The 13,323-nt window shown below is 39.3% G+C and overlaps 1 protein-coding gene and 1 long non-coding RNA gene across 4 annotated transcripts in view; one reads left to right on the top strand and one right to left on the bottom strand.

Moving 5' to 3' along the window:
- ADCY1 (adenylate cyclase 1) overlaps positions 1-13,323 on the top strand; it is a 135,992-nt gene that overhangs the window by 53,321 nt on the left and 69,348 nt on the right. For both annotated transcript variants that reach the window (XR_014942684.1, XM_032442541.2), the window contains exons 3-4: positions 3,618-3,736; positions 13,126-13,237. Coding sequence is in view for 1 of the 2 variants with exons in the window: in XM_032442541.2 (XP_032298432.1) it covers positions 3,618-3,736; positions 13,126-13,237 (231 nt within the window). In the remaining variant the exon portion in view is untranslated. The remainder of the gene's footprint in view (positions 1-3,617; positions 3,737-13,125; positions 13,238-13,323) is intronic.
- LOC107309793 (uncharacterized) lies at positions 1,626-3,701 on the bottom strand. Of its 2 annotated transcripts, none has more exons than XR_001553332.3 (3): positions 3,601-3,701; positions 3,344-3,439; positions 1,626-1,740 (listed from the first exon to the last, which is right to left on the bottom strand). It is a non-coding gene; the product is annotated as an uncharacterized LOC107309793 (long non-coding RNA). The 2 variants fall into 2 exon arrangements; XR_014942685.1 differs by having other exon boundaries at positions 1,644-1,752.

The raw sequence follows: 13,323 nt of genomic DNA on the forward strand, positions 1-13,323 counted from the left end.
ATGTGACCCAGCTTGAAAGATCAGGAGTGGATGGTAGTCCTCAGGCTTTATCATATGTTATCCTCTTCCTGATGCCCCAAATGTGGGAAGTAAACCTCTCTATAAAGATTATCCAGGTGGAAGATGGGTGCCTCAGTGCCCCTCAGCACAAATTCTCCAATTACTAAGACACTATATTTTTTTACTAGCACTGGTTGTGACTTAGATTCTCAGTTGAACCTTCTTTAATATGCTCTCCCCTTTCTAGTTCTAAATCACTGTCTGTACCTTTTTCTTTTTCCATCCCCAGAATTTCATGTCTGTTGGCTAGTAGGAATTGGGAGGCTTCTCCTATTGCCCAAAGTAGAGACAAGGGTCCTGTCTTCCTCATCCTGCACGTGTTTGCCCTGTTAGGTTGGAAACCTATTTACTTTCTTCCCCTTACTTGGACCTAATTCTGGCTTGTCAGTCTGCCCATGTCACTGCATTATATCAGGTGTCAGTGTCTCTCTACAACTGCTGGATACGTCTCAGCCTTTTGACTTGCTCTTGCATCTTGGTCACCTCCTCAAAAACATCATCAAGCTGGATGCACTTGCACCCATGAAACACTCCACTTACCTCAGTCCCTTGGATGACTTCCATGTTCTGGACCTCCTCACAACCAGAGATCTGGGCAGCTCTTTAACTCCTTGGGAGGTCCATCCGGGTACAAACATCAGCCTAGATGGGTTGTGATCCCTGCATCTGAGTTGCTGCCTCAGCCTGACTTTTGCAACAGGTGATCAACGTGTTAATTTCAGTAAGATGCTGAACCATCCCTGCTTGACCTGCCTGCATGAACTGTTGTGCAAACTGCCATGCCATGCCCTGTTTGCCCATCCTGTTTGCTATGTTCCTGGGAGCTGCACACCCTGGGAAGAGCCTTTGTAGGCACAAGGGGTTGGCTTTCATCACTCCCAGCTCTGCCCACACTACATCAGAACTGTCACTGCTCTAGGCTCTGCTCTTCCCACTTATGGGGACTGTGGGATTCCTTGCTCCTTCTGCACTTCTTTTTGCATAGTTTTCCATGATTTTCTTTCAGTTTTGCCTCTATGAAGGACCCCTCAGTGTGAGCCTCCACCCCAAAGTCAATCTTCTTGAGGCTTTCAAGGTCAGCAATGAAGATGCTGAACAAGACCAGGCCTAGTACCAACCTCTGGGCAACACCACTAGTTACAGGCCTCCAACTGGACCCAGTCATTGATCACAACATTCTGAGCTCTGTCAGTCAGCCAGTTCTCAATCTACATCATTCTCCACTCACCTATCCCATACTTTCTAAACTTCTTTATAAGTATTTTGTGGGAAACAGTTTCAAAGCCTTGCTGAAAGCAAGGTACGTAACATCTACTGCTCTTCCCTCACCTACTGTTGAAGAAAGGAACCAGGTCAAGACTCAAACTCATGGGTACTCCAGGGTTGACTTTATTAACAAGCTCAGTGCTCAGGTGAGCATACAGGCATACAGAGCTTGGGTCACTCCTAGTGAATGACCATCAAGCTTTACAGAGGTCCTATTATTTATATGATTAGGTAAACATTACATCATTTATGTTATTCATTCTCGTGATTAATCAATACATCTTCAGTCCTTCTTTTCTCGCTGTGTTTCATCCTAGGCCCAGGCTTCATGCTTCACGTGTTACTCTTCTTTTGAACTTGTCCAAAAATTCATTATCTTCTTTCATCCGAGCCAGACCAGTCCATTCCATCTGTCTTATGGTTAAACTATACATTTTAACTTATTAACTACTAAATAGCAATGTCAGCACTATTGTTGTCTACCTCTGCTGTTTCATAACTTCACAATACTCTAACACCCCTACATGGGTCATGGTTCAGGACTATACAGGGGATAAATGAGTAGCATATTGGTTGAGAAATTTACCATTTTCCCTAACACCTACCAAGCCAGTAATATCATAGAATGCTACTTGGTTAGTCAAGAATGATTTTCCCTTCGTGAATGCATTTTGACTATTCCTGATAACATCCTCATTCACTTTCTTGGTGATGACATTCAGTATATAAATTGCTCCATAACCTTCACAAGGATAGAAGTGAGGCTGACTGGCCTGGATACTTCTTGAAGTTTTTTGAGTGAGAATGGCTGCACTCCAGTCTTCAAGCACCTCCCCCACTCTCCAGGATTTTTCAAAAATGATAGGGGGTGACTTGGCAATAATTTCATCAAGCTCTCTCAGCGCTCTTTGGGGCCCATGGATTTGCATGCAATTGATTTTGTCTAGACAGTCTCTAACAAGATTCTCCTCAACTAAGCAGAAGTCTTCCATTCCCCAAAATCTCTTTTACTTCTATAGTCTGGGATTTCTGACAGGTAGTCTTACCAGTAGGGACTGAAATGAAGTAATCCTAAATTACTAACTGTGGCAGTTCTCTAGAGTTTAACTTCTTCCTTTGTGACATAAATATTCAATCTGCCATCTTCCAGAAGAAACTGTAAAACTAGAAACTTCTGAAGTATTATTATAAATTTCTAAGTGGTGAATGCGCATGCAAGCAATACAACACGCTGCAGATACCCTCTTCTGTGTTATTGCTTCTTTCTTACTTAATGTCATCCAAATAACAAGATGATGCATTTTGACCAGTATCTGCGCTTAAGTGAAATGGCGTCTCACAGTTACCATTACTGTGGCTCCCAGTCACCAGATAAGTTGTGGTCTTCAGACTGTTGCCATGACAGAAGCTAGCAGGTCTAATTGATAGGTTTGTAACTACTCACAGCAACAAAAACAGATCTCCTGGATTTTAAGTTGCAGGTGTTTTCTATGTTAAAGTAGAACTTCAGTAAGCAGCCAAATTCCTTACAACACCTAAGAACACCTGCAAGTTCTCTAGGTCCCTGTGAATGGGTCAGAATACTTCATAGGCCTTTATAGTCAACACTAATGAGATCCAAAACACTAGGGGTCCTTTCTATGTAGATCAGTAACATATGCTAAAATATCTGAGCATATAGTAAGCAGAGAATTATTTAACCGGTGATTAATACCAATGTATTCAATTACTGGGCTGGCTGGAATAGTCATTGCTATGATAGATAAGATCTGATTAAAACTGTGCCCTTATTATTGTTCCTCTGATTCGCACTGTGTGAATAAATCTATCATCCACTCCTCCTGCTTAATAACCAACTGCCATAGCACTCATGACGCAACATTTTCATTAGATTCAGAAGTAGGGCACAAAAGGACAAGCAAACTATCCAGAATTATTTTTTTTTTTAAATCAGATATATACATTCTACAAGAGTTAAAATTTTTACTATTAGCATTATGATGTGAATGAAAATTACCTGATTTGTAGCCACCTCTTCCATTTCTGTGTAATTTCGGGCATTTTTGTTGTTGTTTGTTTCTTTAATTCAGAAATATGAAAGTGAAGGAAGAAGCTGCAGAAGTTTGAAAAAAACAAAACAATTCATATAGTTTTTATCTATTTATGCAGAGAATATTCTCAGGAAGACTACACTAGGAAAGATTGTCTAGTTTGCTAGTTAAATACTGTTGAACAATGAGCAATTTTCTATAGCACAAAACTGATGGCGTTTACTTGTTCTGTTATTCCAGGAACGTCTCTTGATGAGTCTTTTGCCTAGGAATGTTGCAATGGAAATGAAGGAAGATTTTCTGAAGCCTCCTGAAAGGATTTTCCACAAGATTTACATTCAAAGGCATGACAATGTGAGGTAGGATTTATATCACCTGTGAAGTAATTTAAAACAGAGAATGTTCAGAACAAATACAGTGATAGGCACATGTGTTCAGCTTTTAGAATAAGAGACAATCAGTACTGTGATTTGTTGTATATAGTCAAGGGGAGAATGGATCCACCAGGAAGACTTAAGAGACTCAAGATAAGTTGACTTAATAAGTAGTTTTGAATATTAATGCGGGGAGGTAGGAAACTTCAAAAGAAATGCTCATTCTTTTTGTACTGCACCACATTTTGTGAGAGTAAGAGAATTTATTTTGCATGGTAAAAACTGCATGTTTTTTTCTTGTTTTCTGTTAATAAGATAGATTACTTTCTGTGCAATATTTTTTTCCAATAGCATAGAAATACAGAAAATATCATGGCAAACTTAAGAACACTATGTCCATCCCCAGCATACAAGCAGTCCTCCTCAGAGCAGGTAATTGACCAAGGCCCAATTCTACTTCTTGCACTTGTTCACTAACAAGAGCTATGTAACAGTTGTACAAATGACCACATTCACACAGATTGTGGTTAAAGTAAATTCTCATTTTCTGCTCTCTTTGCCCCTCCAAACACATTTCTTAGAGGGTTTCTGTGAATGGTGTAGTTTTATGATACCGTTTCTAGTTACATTTTTTTTCCCCACACCAAAAACAGTTATACCATCCTTGCATTGAGTAAGATACAGCCCCAATAACAGATGTCACAGAACTGTCCTCTCCTATGATTTTCACCATGTGCTTATGTGGCTAAAGAGCCAACTATGTAAGTTCTCTCTCTTTCCCTGAGATATGTTTTCCTACTCTTTGGTTTCAGCCTACCTGCCATTGAGCTGACTCTAGTATTTGAAAAGACCTCTTCTTAGAGACTAAGTTGCTGTAAACAGAATTTTGGAAGTCAGAGAAACAGAGGTTGCTGTAATGAGTGTGCTTAGAAGACTGGCAAACTGGATCAGTTTTACACTGTAAGCTAATCATAAAACCACAAAATATTGTTGAGTCCTCAAATCACTCAAAGTTCACACCTTAACTATGAGCACACTGTCCAAATATTTCATCACTCCATCAGGTTAGTACCATGACTACTGCCCTTGGGAATCTGTTCCAGAGCCAAGCAATCCTCTGATTGTATCCTCCTCCTAACACACATCTCAACCCTCCCCTAATGCAGTCTTATGCTGCTGCTTTGGGTTGCATTACTGAATTAATTAACAACACTCTTCTTTCCAGTGGCTAAATCCTACATAAAGTTGATCATTACCACTACATGTAAAAAAAAAAAAACAAAAAACAAAAAAAAAAAAAAAAACAAAAAAAAAAAACAAAACAAACCTCTTGACTCTAAGAAGCATCTCAAAGTTAGTTGTCAGTATATAAATGTCCCAGGGCTCTTGCTGTAAAGTTAACATTGTTGTTCGTGATCTTAGGTAATTCTCACTTGCCAAAAAATCAAGGTTGTCAGGGTTGTGAGCCCCTCAAGGAGAGAATTCAAGACCAGAAAGTGAACTTGAACTGTCTACTTTCTTCTCTGTTTTTCTTGTGTTTTTTTTTTTTCTCCATGCTTTTAAGTTGCTATCCCCCTACCAACATTGACTGTCTGTCTGACTGTCTGTCAATAATACAAGTATAGTTGTAAGCAGACAGCCAGAGGGTATGTAAGGAAAAGACTCACCAACTCTGAGGCCTTCAGTCAAGATGAGTGCTTGCCAGTGTCAAGGCTCCCCACAAGAACTCCACAAAGGAGCATTCTCCAGAAAGAGATACTACCTTAGTGGTGGTCAGCCCTTAAATGGGATCTAGGAAAGGCGGAGTCAAGCTCCACCCCTTCCAAGAACACAGATAATTACCTTCATCTGTGCTCCCACAGCTGACTCATTGCTTGCCTCAGGTGGTTAATCAGAGGTTCAGGCTGTGATCAACAGTTTCCCCTACAACTGTCCTTTTTTTCTTCTTGCCAATCTTCTTTCTCTGGGTTACAGCCTGCCTATTTCAGTCACTTATGCTAATTTTGCCTGTTCTCTGCCATATTCTGATTTCTTGGGTGCCACCTCCTACTTTTTTTGTCCCTCTGATGATCACATTGCTCATATACCTGTAAAAGCTTGTGTCTGGTTATGCCATCTCAGTGCCATGAAATACATATGTATGCTGTTGGTCACATTTATATTCAGGCTCAGTGCAATCCTATGTCGTCCCTGTTAGTTCACTGTCCTGGTTTTAGCTGGGACAAATCTTTATGAAAGATGGATGTTGATAAAACACACCAATGTTTTAGTTGCTGCTGAACAGTGTTTTACAAAGCCAAGGATATTTAAGTTTTACAGCTTCTCATACTATCCTGCCAGTGATGGGAACTACGGGGGAGCAAGGAGTTCCCTATCCCCTGACAAAATGAGTACAGATGATCTAAACTAGACACAAGGATATTCCTTACATTTTGTGGAGAAAAAAAAAAAAAAAAAGAAAGAAACTGTGGGGAGTTGGTTGCAGGAACAGCTGCTGCTCAGAGATGAATTTGGTATTGGTCAACGGGTGGCAACTGCACTATGCATTGCTTGTTTTGAATATATATATATATACACACACAATTACTATTGTTTTTTTCTCTATTCTTTTCTGACTTAGTAAATAGTTTTCATCTCAGCCTACATATTCCTTTTATTTTATTTCCCACTCCTATCTTGCTGTAAGAATGAGGAAAAGGCTGTGGTACTTAGCTGTTTTCTAGGTTAAACCACAACATACTTTTCTAATTTACAAGCACAGCAGATCTTTATGTTTGCCACAGAGTCAAAAGTAAGTCTTCTTAAACTGCCTTACTTTACAGTTGAACTCTTTGATTATAATGATTGAGTTCACTGTTGCACTGAAGACTTTGAAGTTTAACCTCAAGAATGCCCTTTTTCTGAATGAAATGGTATTTCATATAATTTGTAACACTCTTGCAGATTACTCACCTCTTCTATGTGAAGTTCATAGAAGATTTTGAACTTGAACACCTATCTGGAGAGGTGAATTCATTTTCTGACATTAGGAAGGTATTATGAGGTAAATGGAGAAAACATGAGACTTTAATATGAAAGAATTTTCAGAGAAGATATGTGAAACTATCATTGTTACACAAAACTATATAACTTCTTATCCTAGTAATGCAACCACTGAATTCAGTAAAAGAAAAGGTGGGGAAGAGCGCACTAGCAAGATACTGCTAGCTGGTCCCAGTGGACCTGTTTTACCCTGGGAGCTTTAACTCTACATATTTGAATGATGCAGAGGAAACCCCACACATGCCACCCTGACACCAGTGTATAGGACTGTTCTGTAGAATCCCTTAATGAAGTGCCAGTAACAAGATGTGGACTCCGTCATATGAAAACTCTCTAACTCCAATGGGGCATTAGGAAGCAGTGTATCTTTATTTATCATGATGCATGCTAGGTAACCTCAAAGTGCACACTCAGAGTTCAGGTTCTACACCTGAATAGTTAGTACATTGGCACATATGAGTCCTAGAAAAGTAATGTATATGTATGCCAGTGTCTGTTTGGGCATGCTTAGTGGCATTTAGTGTTGCTGAGAGCCTTTGAGGCAAAGGACAGTGGTATTCTATTCGGACTCCAGTGCAAAATAATTGAGGAAAACAAGACTATTTACCCACTAAAGTAAAAATGGAAAGTTTTGGAACTTACAGATCCCTTTTTTTAAGCTAACATATGGATTTTAAAACTAATGTATTAATCCTTAGTGCTAAACAAACCAACATTCCTTTTAAGGGAAATGGAAACAACTTTTTTTCCTTTTGAGGAGTAGCAGTTAATCTGGCTAGAGCTAAGGGACCATCCTTGTATTCTCGTAACTTGCTCTTTTCATACCACTCAGTCTGAAAAATAACAGGAAATGAAAAGCCCCCCTCTATATTTCTAAATTCTTGGAGTTTCAAACACTGAAGCTACTCACTGAAAAAAAAGAAAATAAACCCCTTTTTTTTTAATTGTAATCCTTTCCTTTTTTCCTGACAAATACCTGGGTCTGTAAGAACATAACCTTCCAGAAGGACAGGCTAGAAGAGGTAGGCATGAAATTAGTAAATTGTATTATTTTTCTTTCCTTTTATTTCCTCTTCAAAAAGAGAAAGAAAAGGAACCACAACCAACACATTCATTTCAGCCATCTAAATTTAAAAAGAAAAAAGTTTTCAAGTACTAGACCTTGCACGTGAAAAATTATTCATTCACACAGGGTTTTTTGTTTTTTTTTCTGTGGCAGAAATCATTAAACTTCTGTGTAGTGAAGAGGCAGATTAAAACTTAAAAAGAGACTAACAATGAATATATCCCATGGAAGAGCACTGGATAGATGGCTCTATATACAGTTGGCAGTAGCATCAAAAGAATACATAAAGAGCCTTGGGAACAACAGTAGTTGAAGGGATTCTTTCCCCCTCCAAATTGCCCATATGTAGCAAATTGAAAATGCCTGCTGGGGCAGACATAAAAATTCACAACTTGAATGAAGTCTGTTTATATTATTTTACTTACAGCAATACAAGTTGTAACAATATTATTAAGCTTGCTAGTGTTTGTTGGTGGATACTCCTGCTCCACTATACAGTGGAAATAATACAAGTATAATGTACGGTTGGAATAGTACAAATAGAGTTGGAAATAAATAACCAGAGGATAACTAAGAAAAAGAACTTACCAACTCTGAGGCCTTCAAGATAGGTGCTCACCAATACCAAGGCTCACCACAAGAACTCCACAAAGGAGCAATCTTCAGAAAGAAATGCTACCTTACTTGTGATCAGCCTTTAAATGGGATCTGGGAGAGGTGGAGTCAAGCTCCACCCCTTTATCTGTTGTTTAGATAACAGAAAGAGCTGCATCTCTGAACCAAGGAGATAAGGAAGTTCTTCAGAGTCTTTGTAACAAGGAAATAGGAGACCCTGCTTAGAATCAGTCATTGAATACTGTAACATACTTCTTGGAAAATATCTGCGTATATAACACAAGTAACATATATTAACTGAAGATCTTCTGTTTAAGCTATGTATGTTTGGAGGATTATCCCTATGCATCCAGCAGTGCTATTAAAGAATGCCTGTTTTCTATCACTAGAGCTTGAGTCTTAGGGAGTTTCCCAATCAACAATAAATAGTGTCAGTAGTGTCAAAAGTGTAGAGAATAAAAGCTTGAAGCCTTTGTACACCTTGAATCACCATGCTTGAACTTTTATAATTAAGTTCTAATAGAAGCAGATCCTTGTCTTTACCATGTTCACACATAATGCTTGACCTTTGCAGAAAGAAAAACTAAAAGCCCAGAATCTGAAATGTTGTTTGACCACTTGAGAGATTTATTTTCTTACCCTGTAATTCATTATTTTTCATTTAGAATTTTCAATTTAAAATGAGTTGCTTCAGTATTAGAATTTTGTTTAAATGAATTCTCAATCACCTTTACTTACATTTTTTTTCTTTTCTCTCACTTGATTTCTCCTAATGCAGTGTTGTGTGATGGTTGTGCCATTTTTTAAAAAATTGTTTTCAAATGAAGTGCAATGTACAGAAAGATCTGCTCCTTCCCCTCTATCATAATTCATTAACTTAACTTTCAAAATGCAAATAAGTTTTCTATTCATCAACAGCTGCATGTGAAAAGAGAAAGATCAGTAGCCTCAAGTTTTCCTTACACCTGGAAGTAAGATAATAGTACAAGAAATGCATACCAAGCCTCTAAATGTATTTGTACCAGAGCAGGAAGGAACAAGATTTTTCCCAGATAAGCTTCATTATCTCCCATTCTCACTGTGTAAAAGACAGAAACAAAAAGACAAAAAACAGAAACTGCGGAAACTATGGAAACTTCCCAAAGTATAGGTCAAAAAGGACTGTCATAATCTGGTGAAAATCAGTCCTTTACCAACATGTTCTTCACTCCAGTTCTGCTTCTGCTTCTTTCTTTTACACAAAATATCTGACGTAACTGAATATTACTCGGTGATCTTGAAGATTTGATGGTCTTTGTCACAGTTTGGGGGAATGTAAAGCTATTAAAGTGTGTCCAAACGAGGGCTATGCAGATGGTGAAGGGGGTGCTATGTATGAGGACCAGCTGAGATCCACTAATTTGTTCAGCCTAGAGAAGAGAAAACTGATGGGAGGCCTCATGGTGGCCTACGGCTTCCTCACTAAGGGAAATAGAGGAGCAGGCAATGATCTCTTTACTCTGGTGACTGTGACAGGACCCTAAGGATGGCACCGCAATCTCACAACCAGTTCCTCATCCATCAAACAGTACATCCATCATAGCCATCTTTCCAAATGGGAGAAAAGGATGTCATAGGGGACCATGTCAAGGGCCTTACTGAAGTCCAGATAGATGACATCAGTGACTCTTCCTTTGCCCACTGATGCAGTTATGCCATCATAAAAAGAGACAAGTTCAGTCAGGCAGGACCTGCCACTGGTGTACCTATGCTGGTCATTCCATATCTCCTCCTCTTCTTCCATGTGCCTTAGCATAGCTTCCAGGAGGATCTGCTCCATGATCTACCTCAGAACTGAGGTTAACAAGTTGGTAGTTCTCTGGGTCATACTTTCTACCCTTCTTAAAAATGATTACTATATTGTCCTTTTTTCCAGTCATCAGAGACTTCACCTGACCACTGTAATGTTTCAAATATCACTGAGAGTGGATTGGTGACTCTGTCAAAAAAAGACTCTGGGATGCATCTCATGGGGACCTATAGATTTAGGAATGTTCAGGTTTCTCAGGCAGTTGCCAACCTGATCTTTACTTGTAGGAGAGCCATTGCTCCCCCAGTCTTCACCTTCTGAATCATATTCCAGGCTGCATCAAAAGAAACAAAAGAAACAAAAGAAACTGACAGGCTGAGGGAGTTGGGTTTGTTCAGCCTGGAGAAGAGAAGGTTGCGGGGTGACCTCATTGCAGCCTTTCAATACCTGAAGGGAACTTATTCCCAGGAGGGGAGTAAACTCTTCGAAAGGGCTGATAATAGCAGGACTAGGGGAAATGGTTTTAAGTTGAAGGAGGGAAGATTTAGGTTGGATGTTAGGGGAAAGTTCTTTACTAGAAGGGTGGTTAGGTCCTGGAACAGGCTGCCCAATGAGGTTGTGGATGCCCCGTCCTTGGAGGTGTTCAAGACCAGGTTGGACAGGGCCCTGGGCAACCTGATCTAGTAAATGTGTATGTTTGGTGGCCCTGCTAGGCAGGGGGGTTGGAACTACATGATCCTTGAGGTCCCTTCCAACCCGGGTAATTCTGTGATCTGTGATTCTGTGTGAAACTTGAGCCGCAGATTGAGGGAGATGACTCTTGGCTGTCATGAGATCCTACCTGCAGTTCTGCATTCAGCTCTGGGGACCCCAGCAAAAGAAGGACTTGAAACTGTTGGAGCAGGTCCAGAAGAGGCCTTGAGGATGATCAGAGGGCTGCAGTACCTCTCCTACTAAGGAAGTGTGTGAGAGTGGAGACTGTTCAGTTTGGAGGAGTACAAGCTTCAAGGAGATCTTGTGGTTTTCAGTACCTATAGGGCCCTATAGGAAAGCTGGAGAGAGACTCATTATCAGGAAATATAGAACTAGGAGTAATAGCTTTAAATTTAAAAAGGAGAGGTTTAGATTAGATGTCAGGAGGAAATTCTTTACTCAGACGATGATGAGATATTGAAACAGGTTGTCCAGAAAAGCTGTACATGCACCATCCCTTGGAGGCATTCAAGGCCATGTTGGATGGGACTCTGGACAGTCTGATCTATTTGGAGGTGCACCTGCCAATAGCAGAAGATTTGAAACTAGATGATCTTTAACATTTCTTTCAACTGAACAGATATACAGATAATAATAACAGATTCTTTTTACTTTAAAAGTCTAAAAAGATTCCTAGTGTTTACTATTGCAAGTGGACATTGTTGGTTCCATGGGAGATACTTTTGTTAATTTAATGTGGTTAAGAAAAACAAAGAAAAAAAAAAAAAGAAAGAAAAAAAAAGTAGACTGCCATGTAAATTGAAACAGAAATATAGCATAAGTTAAAATGTAGATTGAGCAAGGGTTAAGGTGTAACAGAGCAGAGAGCTGAACATAAATCAGTGTGAAAGATCTCAGTGCATATTTCAATACCTTTTAAATCCTCAAGTAATTTAGGAGGATGATTTGTGATTAATCTGGTTCACTTTCATGACTGCAAAGTCATGGAGCAGTAAAGTTGGATAAATGCTGGATATATTTTATTATAAGAAGTCTTTTTGTCATTTTTAAACAGCATAGGAATGAAACACCTACTGTTCCCCTGTACCAAGGCAGTCTTAAGTAATACTTTCAAAAAATATACTCAGAATAGAAGAAAGTGGAGAAAGTCACCTCAGGGTTAACAGGGCAACGTAAGGACGCTGTTTGTAGATTAAAGCCCTCTAACTCAGAATTAGTCAGTTTTGTGCTGAGATTTGTTACTTTATCTGCTCTAGTAGAGAAGGGCTTTTATCATCTGGGTTCAATGAACCGAGGGAAGCATAGGCTGAGCTGGGAACTGTATTGAGTTGTGGTTTTTTTGCTTGTTTGTTCGTTGTTTCTTTCTTTCTCTTTTGTTGTTTTGTTCTTTGTGGCTTTAAGGGAAACTTCAGACTTTGTAGCTGTTTAAACTGTTTCTGGAAAGCAGTAACATCTTAGTTCTGCGTTTTTATCACCTCTCATTTTATCTAAACAGTGAGGGCATGTTGAGGAGAAGTATATAATATTTAACTTAAATTTTCAGTTTGTAAGAGAAGTTTTACACTGTCAAGCATACTTAGGCCATGTGGGATGGGACTGCTTGTTGGAATTTGCATAAAGAAAGACTGGGTACTTATCTGAACCATGTAGCACAGTTCAGAGAAGTCATTACTGACACTACAGATGCCAACTCCTAACAGGTGAGCACCAAAACCACGTAATAGAGCTACAATATAGAAGTACTTGGTATATAGGTACTTGGTCATGCCTTACTGTATACAGTAAGCCTCAAGCAAAACTTATCAGTTTGGCTGTGGAACTGTACAAAGAGATAAAACAAGCTGATTAGTACACAGCTGTAAAGAACAGAAACAATTTTGTTCCTGAAGTGCTCAGAGAGGAAGCTCTTGAATGAGTTGCCTTGTCCTGTGCACTAGTCAGATATGTATATTGGCACTGAAGACAGTCTCATGGTTGTCCACAATAGATATCAGCACCAGCCTCTACTTAGTTCACTGTTTCAGCACTTTTGGTAGCGTTCTGTGAGTTGAGTTTGTGTTTTGAGTCACATTCTTGCCATAAGAGGGTAATGAGAATGTGAAGATGTCTTTTGTACTGATATCTCTGTGTCTTCTTCCTTCTTTACAGCATTTTGTTTGCAGACATTGTGGGATTTACTAGTTTGGCATCACAGTGCACTGCCCAAGAACTGGTGAAGCTGCTAAATGAGCTCTTCGGCAAATTTGATGAGTTAGCTACCGTAAGTACATTTTTTTTTAATCTACTTGAAATTCCTTTCTGAATGGTGAAGCATGAGTCAAGTATGTTAAAAATCTGTAATAGGCT

This window comes from Coturnix japonica, chromosome 2, assembly GCF_054131305.1.
Source record: "Coturnix japonica strain WE chromosome 2, WE-NBRP24, whole genome shotgun sequence".
NCBI lineage: Eukaryota > Metazoa > Chordata > Aves > Galliformes > Phasianidae > Coturnix > Coturnix japonica.